General features: G+C 39.4%; 1 protein-coding gene across 1 annotated transcript in view; it reads right to left on the bottom strand.

Annotated features, from left to right (window-relative positions):
* Positions 1–13,698, bottom strand: part of MYT1 (myelin transcription factor 1) — a 191,303-nt gene extending 177,605 nt beyond the window's left edge. The window contains 2 exon segments of the mRNA XM_074210533.1: positions 13,439–13,523; positions 13,525–13,698. Coding sequence (XP_074066634.1) covers positions 13,439–13,523; positions 13,525–13,698 — 259 coding nt within the window.
* Between the last annotated feature and the right edge of the window lie 5,134 nt (positions 13,699–18,832).

Genomic DNA, 18,832 nt, shown 5'->3' with positions numbered 1-18,832 from the left:
CATCAGAGACTGACAGAGGTGTCCATAGAACAAAAAAGGTTAGAGTCCTGTGTAGATGGACAATATAAGGAAGATCTCCTATAGCCAGCATGATGATAGTTTTCTCTAGCTACCAGTTACAGACTGTGAATTGGAAGCATCTCAGCAACACTACAAAGGAAAAATCATAGAATTTCTATTTGAATGGACACTTTGTTCACCCATCTTGTTTTTCAGTTGAGGAAACTAAGGCTTGGAGCAGTTAAACAACTTGCCTGTTTACAACTTGTATAAATAGCTGAGGCAGGATTAGAACCTGGGTCTTTTGATGCTAAACCTTTATGGATATTTTAAATGTAATTTAATGCAAAGTCTTTTTCCTTTGATGCTATTATTTCATTTAGAATTCTGACTTTTTGGGGTGGCTAGGTGGCGTAGTGGATAAAGCACCGGTCTTGGAGTCAGGAGTACCTGGGTTCAAATCCGAACTCAGACACTTAATAATTACCTAGCTGTGTGGCCTTGGACAAGCCACTTAACCCCATTTGCCTTGCAAAAACCTAAAAAAAAAAAATTCTGACTTTCTAACATACCAAAGCCTTTCTCAGTCTTCTAATGAATAATTTTCTAACAAGCTCCAGGTTCCATTTTTAATGAAGCCACTTTATATAAACAGAGAATAAAACTGCTAAAGGAAAGGAGAAAACAGCAGAGAAGCCTTTCCTTGACAAGGAGGAAAGCTAGCTACTTAGCCTGTCATTTTAAAATGCAGCTCAGTTTGTTTTCAGAGCTCCCTGTAGCTGACCTCTGTTCGACAGTGGAATGAAATTACAGAGGCAAACCAGGCCCTTGCCCACTGTCTCCCCCACCCCCAAGTGTGAGTTTGAAGCTTCATATACTCAGACAATAAGAAGTTGTATGAAAGCAATGATCAGAAAATTCAGGCTAAGAAAAATAAAACTTGTCTCCTTTTTTTTTAAAGGAAGAGGATGAAATAATAATCCCAGAAAACAGACAATGAAAAATTCCTCTCTTTATATGGCAGAGGGGCGGGGAACCACTAGGACAGAATGTTGAATACTTTGTCAGAAGCAGGCAAAGTGTTTTTGCTTGCTCTTTTTCTTTGCTACAGGGGAGAATTCAGTCAGGAAGTAGGGATTTCTAGAAATGGATGAAACAAATACAAAAGGCATTGTTAATGATCTGTTTTTAAAAAATAAAAAAGAGAACAAATAAAACATCCAATTTTAAAGCCCTTCGTAACCTGGCTCCTTCTCACTATTTCTGTTTTATTACAAACCACTCCAGTCACTCCCCATTCCCCATGACCACCAGATTTAGAAGTGATAACCCCAAACTCTTTGCTCTTCTTTGCACAAGGAAACTATCTCAGATCCTTGGTATTTTCACTGACTGTACCTCATATCAGAAACTTTCTCCTTCCTCACTTCCAAGGTTCTCTCAAAGTTCCAGCTACAATCCCAACTGTTAAAAAAAACTCCAAAACCTTTCCTAGTCTTTCTTAATCCTAGTGCCTTCCCTCTGAGATTATCCACAGTTTATCCTATATATATCTTATTTGTATATTGTTGTATGCACACTGTCTCCCCCAATTGAGTGTAAGCTCCTTGAAGGCAGGTACTGTTTTTTTTCCCTTTCTTTTTATCATCATGGGTTAGCACAGTTCTCAGCACATAGTAGATGTTTAATTAATGTTTGTGGACTTAACAGTTGTTGGCTTGAATTGCACATACTGACACTGATCAAATCCTTATTCAATTCTGATTTCTTTCCCTTGAATAAAAGGATATTAGGAGGCATCTTAAAAACAAGCTCATAAGAATCCTCTATCTCTGAATATTCTCTCTCTTCTCACAATTTCTTAGAATACTTTCTCTAAGATTTCTGCCCCAACCTTGCCCTGCCTCCCATGATCTATTTATGTATATGTCATTTCCCTCCAGGAGAGTATAAGCTTTTTGAAGGCAAGAACTCTCTTATTCTTCATTTTCAAATCGAATACAACTAAAATTTTTCTCAACCCGTCATCTAGGCCATTTCTTTCTCCAGTTCATGATTTCTGAACCCATTTTAGATTTGGAATACTCAATCATTAAAACCAATTCAGCATTTAACATGACAAAAAGACCAGACCTTCACAGTTGGAAAGAAACACATTTCTCCCAGAAAAGCACCAAGATCATAGGTTTCTTTAGTAAGCTTGCACATATTTTCACTTATTACTAGGTCTATTCATCATGTGTGACTTTGACCCTTTTCACTACAGCAAGTCTTTGTTTGTAACAGATAATACTATTCTATTTTTCAAATCTCTCATGTGGGAAAACCAGATGGGTGCTTTCATTCCCATTTTCCAGATGAGGAGACTCAAGCCCAAAGAAAGAATGAGTGTAATTGCAATAGGTTCCTCACTAATTTATAGTCCCCATTTTGACCCAAAGGCTATTTTGGTAAATGAAGAGTGTGTGAGCAATTGCAAAATTCCATGTGCAAATTGGATGATTAACCAACTAACCACTCAATTAGCAGGTGCAACTTAGTAATTGAGCAGGCAATTTTGTCTTGCATATGCAGTTAATTATAGGAGCCAAAGTTGTACCACTGACAAATCTGGAGGCCCAGTGAGACCCCTGCACAATCCTGCCCTCACAGACCTTGCCAGAAGAGCAAGTCACCTCCGAGAGCTGGATGCAGACTGTGTGTCCTGACTTTCAATTCTCTACTACTTTTTGGACCACATTTCTTCTCGAGGACAAAAATGAATTAAGAATAGTTTTTTTAAAAACTTCCTTCAAAATCTGCACTTGCATGTTCAATGTGTCCACAAGGGTGACAGGAATGATTTGATTTTGTGATGTCTAGACAGGGGATTTGATGACAAGTGGAGCTAAAGGACATTGCAGATATTTTGGAAAGACTGAAATGACTTGGGTTTGGGAACTGAAAAATATTAAATCTGATTATAAAGAATCATGATTATAAAGAAAGTAACCACTGGACCATAGATAGAGAGCTGGAAGAACCTCAGAAGGTATCTATTCCAAGTCCCTCAATTTAAATATGAAAATGAAGGGCATGGATAGTTAAGTTCTTTCCCAAAGTCATACAGATGTGTCACAGGTAGAATTTAAACCCAAGTAGATCTTTCATCTATAGAACCAAAGCTCTTTCCAACTGATTTGTAGAAAAGATCAACAAAGAACAAGACTGGGGAATTTACATTAATTTCTCTGTTTAACTTTGTAAAAATAAGTGAAAAACTGGAGCTGAGAAATGTCAAATGATTTGCCATCATTATCAAAAAGACCACACAATCTATATGAATCATAAAAAAAGATTCAAGCCTATGGAGTTCTTCATTGGAGTCTGTGAATTGGCTTTTTAAGTTAAGATCACCTGGCCTAGGCCCTTAGGATATATAAATAAATATTTTTTTCTATTTTTATCAAAGTGGGCTTTGACTGGGAACTTTCTTGGTTTTTATTTCCATATCTGGGTTACCAAAAGCTTGTGAAAATTCCTGCAAGATCAAGATTCCAAGCCTATTGAACAACCTTTATTTATTTAACAGGCAGAGGCCCTAGGTCAGGTGAGGTATCACTTGGGCTGAAAATAGGCAGCACCATCTGTTTTAGGCCACTGAAGGCAGGTGGAGAGAATGCTGCTGCTAGGACTCAATTTTCTTTCCAGGACTTAAATAGACCTTGTAGGTGTTAAAACATAAGTGTTTTGACAAGACAACTCAGCAAACTTCACATAGAAATCACAGAAGGGGTAAACCTGTATGGGAGTCCTTTAAAGTCAAAATGTTAGTTGGAGATCCCACCATGGGCAACAACAATTGGACCAGCATGTGGCTTGGTCATAGAGACCATGTCTGGAAACCCATCCTGGTGCCCTATAAATTCTAGGCAACATAATTACTCTCTAAAGAGGTCTGAAATTCATTTCAACTAAACATGATCGACTTCTAAGTTAGAAGAAAGGACTATAGGAAACAAAACCAAATTTTCATTTGGTGAAAGCAACTAAATTGTCTGATGGGTGACTATGATTAGGAGAAAGAGGGCAGAGACAGCCCTCCCCCATAGCTCAATTTAATTGGAATTTCAAAGAAGCTGAAGCAGCAATACTGTTCCTCTGGCAGCACCACACACCTGAACATCAATTCCCATTCATTTCTTAGGTAACAAAGTAAGGGAAGAAGAAAGGTTAGAGATTACTTATGCTGGGAACCCCCTCCCCACTCCCACTAATATTTAAGACTATCCAAGTTGGGTAGCCAGGCATGAAGTATGGGCATGCCAGTTTTGCAACATTGGTTAAGAAAGGTTCTGAGGCTGGTATTCATCAGCCTGCTGGTACCATATGGCCTGCCTCTCCCTGCTGACTCTTCTCATCAGGACTTGAAAGTGGACAAGCTTTCCTTACCATTTTACCCAGCCAGATAAAAAGGAAACTGAGCTCCCTGCAACAGCTAGATAATATTTAGTACTATGGAGAAATCATAGGATAATAGAGAATTGGAAGGGGACTCTGAGGCCATCTAGTCTAAGCTCTTCATTTTATAGATAAAGAAACAGAAGCTAATGGAAATTATGTGACTTGCCCAAGGTCACACACAAAAGGAACGTTCTGAAGAGAGATTTGAATTTAAGTCCTTTAACTCCAGAATCAAAATTCTTTCCCTTACATCACACTATCACCCCTTCCAACTTAACAGACTTTTGGGACTTTACCTATTGCTTCAGCACTTAGTAGTCTGACACATAAGTACTTTTAAAAATGCTTCTTGATTTTATACCACTCTTACCCTCAAGTGACTTTTTCTTTGGGTTTTAAGCAATATGTTCAACCCACTTATAAAATAGACCCAATTCAGATAACCATTTTTAATAGAACATGAGTTTTGTTGTTTTAGTTTTGTTCAACTCTGTGTTTCCAGTTTTGAGTTTTCTTGGCAAAGATGCAGGAAAAGTTTGTCGTTTCCTTCTCCAGTTCATTTAAAGAGGAAACTAAGGCAAATGAGGTTAAGTGATTTACTCAAGATCACATAGCTAGAAAGTATCTGAGGCAAAATTTGAACTCAGGTCTTAGTGACTCCAGACCTGTGCTCTATTCACTGTTATTACCTAGCTACCTCAACCTACTCTTTACTAGATTATATATGTATGGATTCACTTTACTGTATAACCATGCATACATTAATAGTTCACTTGACACTTTTCAATGGAAGGGAAAAGTTATGTAAAAGTTCCACAATTTCGAAAGACTTAGAAACCCTGATCAATCCAATGAAGCAAATTGTAATTCCAGAAGTTTTATGATAAAGCATGCTACTCATCTCCAGATAGAGATGATGGACTCAATACATTTTCTTTTTTCTTCTCTTCTTTTCCTGACATGGCGAATGAGGGGATTTATTTTGTTTGACTATACATATTTCTAACAGGTTTTGTTTTTCTTGCTTTCTCAGTGGGGGAAGAGGAAGTAGAAGAGAGAAAATTTGAAATTTAAAATAATTTGAATTTTAAAATTTGAGTTAAAATTGAATTTTAATTTTTTTTATAAAAAGAATGTTACATACAGACAAAAAGGAATGTGAAAGTTACAAATAGGTTCAGGCTCAGTAGCCTAAATTGCCATAACCTCATCTCTCATAGATGTTCTGGTGCTGGTAAGAATAATCCAGGTCACAAATGTCTAAGATTTTGTTTTAGAAAGTCTTCAACATTTTTAAAGAGCTGCACTAATCTTTAATGTACTAGGTGACAAATGTACTAGGATACCTTGCTTGGGGAAGATTTTTTCTTTTGGCTCATCTGATTAAAATAATATTGTTTCTTCTTCCTGTGCCAACTTAGACGTAAAATGGAAGGTTATGGATACAATAGCAAGTGAAGACCCTATACTTACCAATCCTTCTGAAAATTAAATAAAATAAGAGAAAAAGGGGACAGCAGTGTGAAATAGGTACCTGGGTTATCTCTAAAGCTGCTGGAGATAAAAATAAAGACCTTTTCAAATAGGATTTTCCACTTGAAAGTGTTTATTAATCTATTCTCTATGAAGCACAGTGTTCAAGGGAAGTCTAAGATCAAAGGCATTTTAATTTAGGTGAAAATGCTTTTCCCAACATTTTTATTGTAAGATATTAAAAATTGATATTGGGAATTTCAACTTTTTGTTAAGAAGGAATATATGCTCAGATGCTAAAGAAACATTAAAAATACTTTTCCTAAGCTATGCTTTTAACTCCCAAGATCAGCTCCAAACCTGAAAAGATTTCTTAGTCAAATAAAATATTACCAACTCCTGTCCTAGGTAGTTAGGCAGTGCATTGCTCTGGACTTGGAATCAAAAAGTCTTGAATTAAAACATCTAGTCCTCAGACACTTACTAGTTGGATGACCCCAAGAAAGTCATTTTACCTCTCTTTGCCTCAGTTCCTTCAACAGTTAAATGGGAATGATAATTTCATTTACCTTCCAGCATTGTTGTGAGGACCTAAGGAGATAACATTTATAAAGTGCTTAGCATAGTGCCTAGCATATAGTTGGTATTCAATAAATGCTTGTTACCCATATTCAGCAGTACCATACTCTCATTTAACTCAACTAGATCATATATTTAGAACTTGAAGGAACCACAGAGATCATCCAATCCAGGAAAATGAGACATTAAGTGGTTTGTTGAAGTTCCTACAATTAAGTAGCTAAGTAAGGAAGCAAGGAACTGAACCAGTCCTTTGAATCCAAGTCCATCATTTTTTCTAATTCAAGGAAAAGGGACTGTTTCCATTCTTTATTTGTGGGTCCAGTGGTCAGCACAGTGCTTTCCACATAATTGGTGACTATCAAATGTTGGTTCCAATAGAATATTCATGTTATTTTGGAAAGATTGATTTCTTTGGTTGTGGCAGATCCACATTCTATTAACCTAAACAACCTAACCTAACCTAAACTACTAGTCATTGAAGAACTGTGGGCAGAAAGTATGTGAAGGATCCAAAATGGACAAGTGAAGTACCCAAAATATCTCTAAAGTCAAATAAAAAACCAAAAGTAATTTAAGAGATGCACATAGCATAATTAACATGACAAATGAGGGGATTTATTTAGTTTGACTATACACATTTCTAACAGGTTTTGTTTTTCTTGCTTTCTCACTAGGGGAAGAGGAAGTAGAAGAGAGAGAATTAATGAGGTAGATGGCATTTGATTGGAGCATTGAAGGATAGGAAAGATTTTTTGGACTGGATTAAGGGGGTTGGATGGGTGGGGAGAGAAAAGCATTCCAAAAATTGAAAACAACTCAACATCCCTTTCTTAGGTTTCTACTATTGTCAGCATATTGTTTGGCACTGAGAAGATAAGGTAAAATGAAAATCAGTCCCTTCCCTCAAGAAACTTACATTCTACTAGATCATGGGCCAAGAAAAAGGGAAATTCCAGAGTATGTTGAAGGACAATAGCAGGTAGTCAACACACATTTACTAAATGTTGACTATATCCCAGACACTAAACTAAAAGCTGGGGATAGAACGAAAGGCAAACTGCTTTCAAGGACCTCCCAGTGTAGAAAACTGCAAGTGGAAGTGGAAGATTGCAAAGGTAGTTGGGGACTAAGGCATGGAAAGCCTTAAATGACAAGAGTTTGTGCTTTATTTATTCAAACAAAATTTCTACTCCTTTGGAGAGCTAGGTGCCAGATGGTCACATCTCAGTCACTTTATTTTCAAGGTAAACCTGGTCATTCTAGAGGTTCTAGAGAGAAAGATATATTAATATACGTGCTTAGACATAAATTAAAAAGAGTCCATAGTCAGATCCCTGTGCAGGGATCCTCAAGTCAATCTCCTACCTTAGGTCTACTAGCTCCTGGATCTCCAGAATCAGAGCCCTCTCTGGCAGCATTACTGTCTCCACAACTCCCTCTCTAGGAGCCAGCTGACTTCCCTAAGTCTGTGAGAACAAGGGTGAAGATTTGCAAGAAGAATGAAGTCAAGCCTCCCAGCAATGACTGATTTCAGTCTTTCTCGGAAACGAGGCATTTTTAGGACTGAGTTAACTCCTGATGATGCTATTTCCCACACATCATCTTTCCTGTAAATGTATATTACATAATTTCCCTTAATAATACATTTTAAGAGACCAAATTTCTGGTTTAGTCATAGGGATATACGAGTCCTCCCTCAGGTAACAATCCCTGCAACAACTGGAACAAGGAAGCAGCTGGTCACCTGAGGGCGGGGAAAGGAAAGGGGGAAAATGAGAAAGACTTGGGAAAATGAAAGGAGCAGCGAGGGCAAGGAAGTTGCATTATATTCACTCAAACCAAGAACTTTAAAATGACTCGTTCTCAGTTAACTAATATTCACATCTCTAAGCTGCTTAAAGGCTCACAAACCACTTTTCTCACAACCATCTTGTTAGATCCTCCCATTTTACAAAGGCGAAAACTGAGGCTCGAAGAAGTCAAGCAACTTGTCCTGTGTCTCACTGCTAGTCAAAGGCTTGAAGAGAGATCTTAGCCCCCAGTTTCTTTCACTTCCGACGTTAACTCTTAGAACTCCACGGAGAGGTTTCTTTAATCGAGTTTTTCCACCGCGATCCCTTCTCCTTTCCCCTCCTCCCATCTAAGACCCATCCTTCGGGAGGAAAAAGAGACAACCACAATGGGTCCAGAAAGTCCCAGAACAATCCTTGGAGAAAGAACAGGGGACAGACAGCAACCGGCAGAGAGAGGGTTAGTATTTCGAGAAGCAGGATAAAATGGCCGTCCCGCAGAGTCTCAGCAGATATCGATTCCGTCAAAGGCAGGAAAGACTCCGTTACTGCCTTGACCCTTCTCTGGGACCAATACACCCAGAGCCTCCGGATTGAGCAAGTGGAGCCGTACTCCCACTGGGGGTGGGGGGAAGTAGAAATGGGTAAGGGGGAGAGGGGGGCAATGAGCGCCTGTCCCTATACTCGTACAAAGACCCTCTTCGGGACCTTGGGTCCCGCCCACAGACCCAAGTGCCAGAGATCATCGACCCAGTGCCCCCTTCTCTCCCTCCGAGTCGCGCCGCTCTAATCTCTGCGCCGCCCCAAACTGGGGAGCTATCCTTGCTGAATCGACGGTAAGTAACCAGAGAGTGGTTGTTTCGATCAGGATTCATTCTGCCCTTTCCACCTGCTCTTCTTTCCCAGATTTGTGGCCCTAGGTCTACTCATCTGACCCCCACCCACCCACCCAAAGTAGTGTGGTTGGCTCAGAAACTTCTGCTCTCTCCCTGCCCATTTAAGAGCTGAGTACTGTAGTCAGTGGTGGAGTGCGTCTTCCAAAGAAGACCTTCAAGTCCACGCCTCGGAACCAAGCCGTGGAGCTATTTCCACTATTTCCACTCCCCTCAAAATCCCCCCCGCCCCGTGCATGCCGTGCTCCCACTCCCAACCCCCACCTGCATTTCCTGCCCTAAGAGCGGGGCCCTAAGTGACCAGCTGTTTGACTCGCTAAGATAATGACTTCCTTCGGCTCGGAGCTAGCAGTCACCTGGTCCTGTCTGTCCCCCCACTCTACCCCTCCAGCTCCAACCTCGGTGATTAGCCATGTAAATCAGCATTTCACAAACTCATTAAGGGAAGCTATAAAGCCCAGCCATGAATGCATAAAATAAGATGGGGGAGTGAATGAGGGAGGAAGGGGGGAAAAGGGAAGCGGATGGGGATCCTAGCCACCGGAGAATGACCGAAAAGCTCCTGCTGTCAGGACTTAGAGCCCGAGTCAATGTCAACTTGACTGAGAATTTGTAGCTCCCGGCAAACACGCGGAGGCTCCAAGGTGAATCGGAGCTCCTGACTTCAGCGTCATAGGAGTTTTTCTTTTTCTAAATCTCAGCAATGGAAGGAACCTCAGGAATTCCCTTTGCAATATAACATCAAGCAAGTAGCTAACTTGAAAATGTACCAGAGTCCTGGAACTCTCTATCTCTCAAAGCTACTCAGTCCACTTAAGGTTGGTTCTAATTATTAGGAATATGCGATTGAAGCTGCCTTTCAGCCACTCGCACCCCATTACTCCTATTTGTATCCTCTAGGGCTAAAGAAAATGTCTTACTACTCTTGTTCATCACTGCCGTTTAAATATTTTAAGGTAACTATCATGTTTTCACTTCTCTCCTCCCAGGTTTTTGTTAAAAATTATGTCAATTCTCTTATGGTATGATTGTAAGTTTCATCATTTTCCTGGTTACCCTTATTGGACTAGCAAATGCCTAACTAGGGAACATAACTAATGGGAACATTATTTGTCTCATACTCAACAAAATAGAGTACAACCTGAGGCAGAACAGGGAGGAATAGGGTCACTAGAACTGAGAAGGGGTAGAAGGATGAAGAAAAAATAACTTGTATACAACTGGACTACCTTCCTAGCAGTAAAGAAAGTGAGTTTTGGGGATACTGAGGTTGTATCTAAGTCTGTAAGAAAACCAAAGAGCCAGGTCTAAGTGGGGAAGGTTACCAGGTGTCTGCTGCCAATTGAGGAGTGGAAATTCCCTTGAAAGGGTTGGTGAAAATACTTCTATATTCCCATTATTACAAATACATTTTTGATGATTGGACAAATCCTATAGCTCAGTTCCCTTCCCTGAAGGTATTTCCTGCAGGTCATTCAAAGGTGGTCAGATGGTTGCTAAAAACAGCTGCTTTAGTCTGAGGTTTCAGTGCCTAGTTGGTCAGAAATTCTGCACATGTTGCAATTCTGGTGTCTCTGGATCCCTGACCCGACACCCTTAACTAGTTCACTAGGAAAGCAGGCTCCCTTGTTCCCCAAGTTAAGGGAAATCTCACATAACACCAGCCAGAGTCACCCCCCCCCCAGATGTAATATCTAACTCAAAAAAGAGGTCAAGAAAGTCTCAGGAGGAAAAATAGTGATTTGGGGACTGAAAAAAGATCTTCTGATTCAAGACAGGAGCTCTCTTGAATCAATCAGATCACAGCAAGAGAATCAAGAAGCACTTGAGGTTTCCAGCCTGGAAATACCTCTTTGTGAGTCTGCTTAAATTTCCCACTTGGCCCCTTCCTTCCAGAATAGTGGTGGCTGTGAAAACTACCATTAGCAGGGCTCTAAAAGGTAAGGATCTGAATATTTTTCTCTCCACAAAATGCAGGATAGCTCAAGGAAGATTATCCAAACCACCAAAAAAAAAATAGGGGCAACAGCAGTCAGATGAGAACTGAAATGACTATTCAAAAATCATAGAACTTAAAACTAACTATATGGGATCTGAAACAAGAACAGGGTAGCTAGGTATACATTGGATAGAGCATTGGGACCAAAGTTCAAATTTGGTCTCAAATATTTGCTCAGTGACCCTGAACAAATCACTTAACTTCTCTTAAGTTTCTTCATCTGTAAATTGGAGGTAATAATAGCTTCTACCTCCCAGAATTGTAAGGATCAAATGAAAGAATATTTGAAAAATCTTAGTACATAGTAGGCCCTAGACTAATAAGAAACTACCTCTTTCTACCATTTTATCAACTGCACAGACTAGTCCTCCCTCTCCTCCTTCTGGTCCTGCACTGTCCCATTTACTTATATTTATTCATGTTTTCAGCTAGGCTGGAAAGAGAATCTTCCCAACTCAGACATTTTCAAATGAAATGCTTCCCTTCAAGGTGGAGCTTAGGAGCTACCTCTTCCATGAAGCCTTCCTAGATGCCTAGTCAACCAACCCAAAGATGAACTTGACCTTCTCCTTTTCACATTCCTCATAGCACTTTCCTAAACCTCTACATTGTGTTTTTATCACACTCCACTTCATATTGAACTTAATCAAATATATGCCATTTTTATTACTCCAATAGACTGTAAGCTCTTTGAGGTCAGGAACAGTCTCATTTTTCATGTGCATATCCCCAGCATTGAACACAAGGTCTTAAGCTTAATAAATGTTTGTTGAATTGTTGTGGTTGAAAGAAAGAGCTATTTGATGCCATCTTCTTTCTTTCCAAACAAAGTATTCTTAGTCACAATCCCTGCTACTCAGGGAACAATAAACACAACACAACTGGACAAAGGAGATTCCATCCTGCCTGCCTTCCTTTCCATAACCATGGAATAGACAAATTGTCTGAAGCTGAGATCCTTGTATTCCTGCTCTTTTGTTTGCCATTAATTAAAGTGGCCATATGGAAGAAGCTGATAATGGCAGCTGAAGAGCCAATGAGGGAGGGAATGGGGACTGTGAGGAGCCTGTGGCTGAAGTGGCTTCTGCCGGCAGCTCAGAGTAAAGAGGATCCTGACAGAGTTCAGCCAACAATAGATGGGAGAGTGAGCATAGCCCCAGTCTGTGTGTTTTGTGTCCTCTGACATTGTGGGCTGCCACAAGTTCTGACTGAGCACCTCAGAAATGACTGGCTGTCCTATACAAGACAGAGGCAAGAGGAAAGTAAGAAGCAGCCAGAACACTTCTGCCCACAGACCCCCAAAGAAGGTTGTAGTCACAACAAAAAAGGATTTGCTTCATTTTACAAAAAGGAAAAGTCAAAAGGGCATTTCCTGGTGACTCTCCTGGCTGGGCGCTTGGCTAAGCACAGACAGCCCAAGCATTTCCCAAGGTTTGTTTTCAGTACATTGCGATTGGCTCCTTTGTTTACTCAGACCACTCACAATGACAGAGAGTAACTGAGGTTTCTCTCTCTCTCTCTCTCTCTCTCTCTCTCTCTCTCTCTCTCTCTCTCTCTCTATCCCATCATCCCATCCTCCCTCCCTCCTCTCATCAGGGTAAAATTATTCACATTTTTCTTCCAAAAGAAAAATCATGATGATAATGATGAAGATGACAATGATACAAATTCTGACCACTCTAGAACCTGAACCCACATTCAGCTAACATTTCAACTTAACTCACTAGGAATTTTTTTTAGTCTCCAGAAATTGAATTCCCAACTTTACTTTTCTTGGTTAAACCCAGGTAATTAGTAATTGTAATATGCAGAGTGAAATCCCAAATGTGATAAAGAAAAAACTAGAATATCCTTTCTGCCATCAACACAGACAGGTTCACAATGACAAGCAGCTCCTGTTCAGAAAGTGAAAGATGCACTTTCTTGTCCTTTTCCTTGTTCATAAAAAAGGAAAACAAATTTAATCCAAGGAGTCAAAGTCTCTCATCCTAGAGAAAAGCAAACTAGGGGAAGTCAAGTAGCTGAAAACTCAACTTTGAGAAAAACCCAGTTTTTAAAGGAGAAAAAAACTACTTATCTTTTCCCATCTGTTTACAGCAAGCCTTATAAATAACTCCATTTCTGAAAAACTGGCTGAAAGGAAATCCTGAACCATGTTCCGTTAGGTGTTCTGTATACCCCCAACACCCCCAACATTGATATCTTAAAGACCTCTGTTAGGATTTTAGAAATAGGCAACCAAGAGATCAAAAGCTTACTGCGATTACCACTGTTCAGTACCTTGGACTGGAAGTTACCATATGAGATATTCCAGGGAGACAAACTGTGAATCTTGTTTTTTCCCTTGCTTCAGAGAAATCTTCTGTTCATAGGAGTAGGGTTTCCTCCAGATAGAAAGCCACCAAATCCTGTGGCCACAGACATAATATCTGTTGTTCTTCCAGAAATATTCAGAAAGTTTCTTGGCTGGATACAAGGCTTTTTCCCCCCTGTTAAATGTATTTTCTGTCAGATGCATAACATATCCACTACAATCTCGGGGGGGGGGGGGGGAAGAAGAGGAAGAGAGAAAGAAGAGGAAAAAAAATCCACACAGACCCAGGAAGAAGAAGAAGAAGCAAATCCCTCAGTTCTCCAATGCAATTAAAAGATTCAACCCCTAGACCTGCTCTTCCTGCAAAGAAAGCCTTCGTCTGACAAATTAACTGTGTTCTCGGAAGCCCTTTTCCTGATCAGTCTAAGGTGAAAGCTCCAGCCTTAGATATCTGCCTTTGTCAGCGAAAGAACATAATATTGACTTACCTTTCCCCACAGCTATTGTCTTTCCCCTTTCAAAATGACATCACGGAAAGCAATCATGAAATTTACATGGGGGGCTGGGTGGATGAAGGTGGGGGAGGAGTTGGAGGGCAGCCACTTCGCTTACACCAGTCACATGCGAGCAAGATTGTTTGTTGGGTTCAATTAAATATCTGCTCCCCCTCAGTGTGTGAACTCCTAAGCCTGCTAAAGGGGATGTCTCATTTACTTAATGACCGCTCTCATTAAAGGGAACGGCACAGGGCTGGCGGAGGCGGCCTTTGTAAATACACTACCCATGAACCCTTGGGGTTGCAATATATCTGTTTACTCTCCGAGGTGAAATAAATTTACAGTATAGCATCAAAAAGATGGATCTGCTGACTTGGGAGTGAGGGGAGTATCGAGGCCTCCTAACAGCCTCAGCCCCTGTCTTCTGAGAACAAGTCAACAGAAGGCGGCTGCATTTACCCGTGCAGATTCATAATTAATATGCAGAATGATCAGAGGTTCTTTTATGCAAAATACACAAAAGGGCAGAGTGTGGTACAACTGCCATCCTTATCCCCCTCTGTCTTCTCTCCCAGTGGTACAGTCCAATAATTCCTAATAGCAGCAACCCGGGAATGACAGATGCCCTAGGTTAGCGTAGCTGCAGCGAAAGTACTTTACAATATTTATTGGTGGTTAGGAATATGACCTATCATCATAAAGAACAGACTGCAAAATTTATTGCCCAGATGAAACTGGTAGCATTGCATATTAGCTCATCTACATAGTCAAGTGCCAGTGACTTAAAAGGTCTATGTTTATTTTTAAAGTGCAAAAAAAGTACCAAAAAAGACCCTCAAAGTAAAAACTAGGGAAGAGACTAGGGTTTTTTTTTCCATTATATTTTCACTTCAATAAATATTTTAGTTATTAAAGTATCTATAAACTCCATTTGAGAAGCAGAGGTGCCTTCTCCTAGGAAGAGAATATTCTGTCTCTAAATAAACTGCTTCCAACCAGAGAGATATCCATCTTTCTATTTTTTATCTGACTTTTATCCTGATCTATTTTAATTCCCTTGAAATAGCCTATCCAATAAAAAGTAAGGAAAAATCCATAAAAATACAATAAAAGTTCTCACCTACTCTATAATAAAATCTAACATTATGTTTCTTGTTTGTAAGTTTGTGGTTTCTTTACATTCATAGGATTCTGAAAAACCTTCAGGGGCCATCTAGTCCAATTCTCAAACCTCAATCAAGGTTTAGAGAAGGTAAGACCTGATCAAAGTTATATATAGGTGGTAAAGTGATTGATCCAGGTCTCAAAGTCAGATTCTTAGATACTAAATTCAAGGACACTTTCCATGACACTAAACTTGTATCTTTCAATGTCACTCATGGTTTATTGATTATATTGTTGATCAAAACCTCTTTCTACTCCACATTGCCTACATGTTAACTATGAGAGAGCTGGCAATGAAAGTAACCATGATATCAATAACAATCCAAATTGTTCCATTGAAAGTGGGACTTTTTATTCTTGATGGAAGAGAGAAAATTTCTGTTTTCATAATTAGAATTTTAGGAAATATGCATGGAAAGACAAGTCACTAAATTTCAAAAACCTGCAAAATTTTAATTAATAAATAGGACAATTTCATAACTAAGGAAGAACAAATGAAAAGTTCAGTGTAGAGGCTGAAACTCATGTTTAAATTATCTTTCTTGATAACATTATATGGAAATAAAATGATCCTGACTCAATTGGCACTGAAGAACTCAAGACATCATAAACATCAAGGAAGACATTTGCAATACTGATGTTCTTCTAAGATGATATATTTGAAATGAACATCTTTCATTCATTATACACAGTAGATTCCACTGTATTACATATTACCCCAAAGTGCTTCACAACCTAAGCTTTAGTTAAATAATCAATTTTGCTTTCGATTTCTAAGCCCACATTTTCACATCCATCCAAATACTCACTGATGTGATTTTTTTTCAAAATAACTTGTGAAATGTAAGCAAGTCCTGATCTCAGACTGAAGTAAGGAAGACATAAATACAAAGCTGCAATGGCCGGGCTTACAATAAAATATTAATTAGCCACATAAGAATATTCTGAAACTCCTGCAATGTCTATTTTAATGACTGTCTACCATTTTTTGGCTCTTTCGTGAGCTCATATCCATTAGCATAAAAGGACATATTCAGCTGAGAGTACTCCTGAAAAGCCATTTTCTATCTCCTCTGGACATGCTGTGAGTGCAGGGATATTTTACATCCTAAACCTTTGGCATTCAGAAATTCTATTAAACTCTTATCGCCAGTCAGCAGGCCCAGCGCTACCCAGCATTTCCATTGTTCTGCATTGAAGATAGAATCAAAGGGAGGGTCCGTGCTGAATCAGCCTTATTCTCTTAACAATGCCCCCATGTTACATGAATGCTATTTAATTCATATATGTAATAGTCAAACTTAAGGAATAACAACAAACCAGATGGAGTGGAAAACTGGGTGCATATGTGTATATTGGGGGAGGAATCTATACATAATATAGCTTTGGTAAAACGATTTTTCCTGGTGCCAGAAGTAATATTTATATAACTTTAAGTATTTCAAGAATATTTTTTTCCTCTTCTTCATGGCAATAGGCACCTTAAAGTGCATGTTTCTGCCAGAGATGAAACTATGTTGTTTAACCTTCTCTGCTTTACTTTAAAATGTTTTAACAGGTAGTTCAAAATGTATTCAAAATCTCCGGAGAAATTCAAACAAATATGGAATTTGAGGAAGGGACCTGGAGTTTTCTGTTAATATGTTGTAAAGGTCACTTAAACAATTGTACAATGCCTTTGAAAGGTTGAGCTCAAAGCTCTTTGACTGATATCATTTGTCAAGGGAAGAAATAAAGTAAAACAAGTGAACTAAAAAGGCAGCATGGAGATGAACTTGGCCAGTGCATTTAGAAAGTTGGAAACCATTCCTACACGAATTGACCACCTAGGAGAAAAACCAACTGAGGTGCAGCCTGTAAGCTGAGCCGCAATCTGGCTAGTCAGCACTGCGGACAGCTCCCTCCAGAGCTGGCTGTCTATGACCCTTTGTTCTGCCCACAGAAGTTTGGAAGTTTGGATAAACACTGAGACCAGTGCTGTTAACTAGTCTTTCAGCCATGAAATTCGAGCCATCTTTATAATATGAGATAGGGCAATTCAGAATCCAAGACATTAAAAAAAAAACCCTGAAATTAGCACTTCCAAACAACAACATCACATCCTGATACAAAAATGACTAAAGGAATGTTATGTCATGAAGAAAGGGACTGACTTTTTTTAGCTTTTAAAATCGCAAATCATGTTTCATGTCATAAGGTAATTCTGTGATACAAGTGGAAATCTGTCTTTCATTTAAAGATTTAATATTAAAAAAAAGAGACCTGAGAAAGACTTGTCTGACTTTTTCATTTTATGATTTAAATAGATCTAGAAGCAGTCACTTTACAAAGTAGTGCTACTGTACTAACCAAGGAAGATTTGCACAAAACCAAACTTGAGGCTATAATAGTGCTTTTTAAATAAGTGCTTTGTGTGAGTTGGGGGTGGGGGCGGGGGTTGTCCCACCACACACTCCAGGATGCAAACTTGTCGAATGAAAACCTGCATAATGACTGCTGGGCTGGGAAGATCATTTTAAATAAAGTTTAATTACTTGTGCAAATCTACACACAGGGATTCCAAGTGTCAGTTCATTTGCTTTATAAAAAGTCTTTCAAGTAATTTCAGTCTAAACTTTATGCATCTGTAATTGGCACCAACTTCTCCGGTGACCAGCTGGGGGTGAAGATTTTTCTTGTTCCTTTTTGAAAGCTTCCCTGCAGATGGGCTGCCTGCCTTAAAGCTGCAGACTACAATTAAGTCCGTTGTGTGCCCAACAGAAATGGTCAGCATTAATATTGTATATGGAACAGCTGAGGGGCTGGGGAGGAGCTGCCTCAAGCAGGCCCCTGGCAGATGGAGCAAACAAAACAAAACAAAAAAAAACCATTTTTACTAACCCTTTGGGCTAACATTGTATGAATGTCTCACTGAGTCTCTCACAAGGAGCCACACCACACAGGCCAACCCTTTGGGCTAATGTTGTATAATCATAGCTTACTGAAAACCTCACCACACACACACACACACACACACACACACGGAGACAGAGATATATACTCTAACCTTTCAAGGTAATATTGTAGGAACATCTCTCACTTTAAACCACTGCACACTTCCCTGCCCAAACACCATTCCCCTTGGGCTAAAATTGTGTGAATATCTCTCACCTTGAACCACAATGTCTCTCACCTTGAACCACACACAAAACCCCCCATTACCTATTCAAAGAAGACACACCTACAAAGATATGCTTTAAACTAACATATTAACATTTCTAAGCACACACGATACATTGTGTGACTGTCTTTTACTGTGTCACATCAAAACATATACAATGTATATTCCATGAGTTACTCCTTAATGTACCGCTAAAGTAAAATTGGATACCTCAGTCACACTTACACTGTGCCAAATCATGTGCTATTTTGAGGAGAAATGTGTATATTAACCCAGTCTGATCTTTTCAGCAGCTTCATTGCACCAAATCAGAGGTTGGTAATAACTGTCCTGCTTGTCCCCACTCTACTGGAATAAACTTCCTGCATCACCTATAGCTATTGCAGTCATTGCCTTTAGCTTAATCCATGTCAGTATCTTGGCATTGGTTTCAAGCTGGTTTAAGCGAATTAATAAGCACAATAAATAAGACCAAAAGAAAAAATTGGAGTTCTTCCCTGACTTTGTGGCCACATGG

The sequence above is a fragment of the Macrotis lagotis genome, chromosome 1, assembly GCF_037893015.1.
Source record: "Macrotis lagotis isolate mMagLag1 chromosome 1, bilby.v1.9.chrom.fasta, whole genome shotgun sequence".
Lineage (NCBI taxonomy): Eukaryota > Metazoa > Chordata > Mammalia > Peramelemorphia > Peramelidae > Macrotis > Macrotis lagotis.
Note: the sequence above shows the minus strand (reverse complement) of the source record. Positions and strands in the feature narration are given on the sequence as shown.